The 3,032-nt window shown below is 39.7% G+C and overlaps 1 protein-coding gene across 1 annotated transcript; it reads left to right on the forward strand.

Moving 5' to 3' along the window:
* Window positions 1-229: 229 nt before the first annotated feature.
* Window positions 230-3,026, forward strand: LOC124895083 (transcription factor MYB80-like). Its single transcript, XM_047405547.1, has 2 exons — window positions 230-580; window positions 1,931-3,026. Exons 1-2 carry the CDS (start codon window positions 448-450, stop codon window positions 2,062-2,064), a joined length of 267 nt encoding a protein of 88 aa, XP_047261503.1. The 5' UTR covers window positions 230-447; the 3' UTR covers window positions 2,065-3,026.
* The last annotated feature ends 6 nt before the right edge of the window (window positions 3,027-3,032 follow it).

Consider the following 3,032-nt stretch of genomic DNA (forward strand, 5'->3'; position numbering starts at 1 on the left):
GTCTCTCTCGCTACTGATGCAAGTAGTCAACTCCATGATATGCATGTGCACACAATTAACACTTAAAATCTCAAAATCGACAAACTTCAAATTCTGAATCCATCTCTCTCGTTACGACAACTAGTCAACCCCATGCATGTGCGCACACACACAATTAACACATAGTAAGAAAGAGAGTTGACCAAGCATCTTGTGGGTGAGCTACCGGCCAATGTCTCACACGCTCAACATAGTTGAATTCTTTAATCATGTCATGCACCTTTGATGATGCCTTATTGACACCACCCCCTTAACATATAGTATCATATAACAACACACTATATATACATTTCTTCTACTTTATAAAAAAAAAATATATTAACTTAAAAAACATATACTATTCATCTTTTAACTCTATCATAACAAAATTTTTTACTTGTAAAAATTTTTGCAATAATTTTTTGAGAAATGGGAAGAATTCCATGTTGTGAAAAGGACAATGTCAAGAGAGGGCAATGGACTCCTGAGGAAGATCACAAGCTTTCATCTTACATTGCTCAACATGGAACTCGTAATTGGCGTCTCATTCCTAAGAATGCTGGTTTGTATTCGGTGTTCGATATCTGCATTTTGTTTTGTAGTGATACGGTTTCACATCGAGAAAGTCTCAGTTTGAGGGAAAAACGCTCCTTAGCTAGTAGCTAGCGAAGGCGATTTTAGTTTCGGGATTCATGCGGTTGCACTACCCGAGATGGATCTCTGTTGAGGACAGAGGAGTATATACGTACAAGGGTCTCTCGTTAAAATCTTTTTGTTTCTCAGCCGATGTCTAGTTTCGTGTCGAAAAAGTCTCAGTTTGAGGGTAAAATGCACCTTAGATAGTAGCTAGAGAAGGCAATTTTAGTTTCGGGATTCATGCGGTTGCACTACCCGAGATGGATCTCTGGTTAAGGACATAGGAGTATATACGTATAACTCCATCGCAAACTTTAATGGTCTCTTGTTAAAATCTTTTTGTTTTCCACCCGGTGTCTGATTCGTGTCGAAAAAGTCTCAATTTGAGGGTAAAACACTCCTTAGCTAGTAGCTAGCGAAGGAGATTTTAGTTTCGGGATTCATGCGGTTGCACTACCCGAGATGGATCTATGGTTAAGGACATAGGAGGATATACGTACAAGGTTCTCTCATTAAAATATTTTTGTTTCTCATCCGGTGTCTGGTTTCATGTCGAAAAAGTCTCAGTTTGAGGTTAAAACGCTCCTTAGCTAGTACCTAGCGAAGACGATTTTAGTTTCGGGATTCATGCAGTTGCACTACCTGAGATGGATCTCTAGTTAAGGACAGAGGAGTATATACGTACAACTCGAGTAGTCTCTCGTTAAAATCTTTTTTTCCCACCCGGTGTCTGGTTTCACGTCGAGAAAGTCTCAATTTTGCGCAAAATGTTTCCTACCAAAGTCGACTTCATCCCTAAGGATCGTACTAGTGGGGAAATCAGGAGTTTCTCCGAGGGGGTTCAAGATATATACGTATATATACGAAAAAAAAGTGATTTGACCTATATACACAGTATAATAATTTTCTTGTTAGTGTTTAACTAATCACCCGTCACTCTATGTAGCTACATCGAGCAGTGGCGGATCTACCCTTTGCCGAGGGGGTTCATCCGAACCCCCTTCATCGAAAAATTATGCTATATATGTATGGTTAAAATTATATTTTATGTATATATATTAGATGCTGAACCCCCCCCTTCGGTTAATTCGTTTGTTCACTTATGAACCCCTTGGTAAATATCATGGCTCCGCCACTGACATCGAGGCGTCAGATTAATAATGAAGGAGTATTTACTACTTCACGCTCGATCGTGTTCTCTCATTAATCCTTACAAGAATATGTATATTTTATGTATGTATGGCTTAAAATTTTGTATCTCTTATTATATATACAGGTTTACAAAGATGTGGAAAAAGTTGTAGATTGAGATGGACAAATTACCTTAGGCCTGATCTCAAACATGGCCAATTTTCAGAAGCAGAAGAACAAACCATTGTCACACTTCATTCTGTTCTTGGCAATAGGTAAAACTTTACGCTGCATTTCTGCGACAGGTTGTTTCTTGTATTATGCCGTTGATTGTGGAATATCGATTGCATTGAAGTAGAAGATTCTAAATTCGGGGATCAAAGAGTTTTAGAAACGATATAACCTTGTGGCCTATCGTGGCCCTCCTGATCTCATGACGACAACTGTTATTGTTGCACCAAGAATACCCTTCTATATCAATCGATAGCAGAGCTAAGTTTAATCAAGGGGGTTCGATTAAATCCCGGTCTTATTAGAAATTCTGTCTCCGCCACTGGATGTAGTTGATTGGTTAGATATCAAAGACCTATTGACCTTTCCAATTACTCATTGTTTCTAACATTTCTTCTAAGTTAGCTTTGTGTCTTCCAACATTAGTAGCATAACTATGTTGCTCGGACTCTAAAAAAATGTTGTCGCATTCATGTCAAATACTATTTATGGACCCGAACTTGAATGATCTATCCATGACTAGGATGAAGCTTGGGTGAAACTAAGTGGAGGTCCGAACCGACTGATGTTAAAGAATCAACGGATGAGCTGTGGTTAGGAGTGAAATGCCACTCGAACCCAGAGCTAGCTGGTTCTACCCGAAATGCGTTGAGATGCAACAGCTGACTGGTAGAGCACTGTTTCGATGCGGGCCGCGAGAGCGGTACCAAATCGAGGCAAACTTTGAATACTAGATATGACCTCAAAATAACAGGGGCCGCGGTCAAAGTCTGCAAGTGAGACGATGGGGGATAAGCTTCATCGTTGAGAGGGAAACAACCCGAATCACCAGCTAAGGCCCTTAAACGACCGCTCTCTCTTCATAAAATACACTATTTTTGAAGAACACGACACCCCATCAACATTTTTGAAGAGTGTGAGCAACACAGAACAACATAGAACATAACGGCATTCTTCTACATATCTGTCGAAACTAAGGCCCTTAAACGACCGCTCTCTCTTCATAAAACACACTA

Source organism: Capsicum annuum, unplaced genomic scaffold, assembly GCF_002878395.1.
Source record: "Capsicum annuum cultivar UCD-10X-F1 unplaced genomic scaffold, UCD10Xv1.1 ctg79745, whole genome shotgun sequence".
NCBI classification, from domain to species: Eukaryota; Viridiplantae; Streptophyta; class Magnoliopsida; order Solanales; family Solanaceae; genus Capsicum; species Capsicum annuum.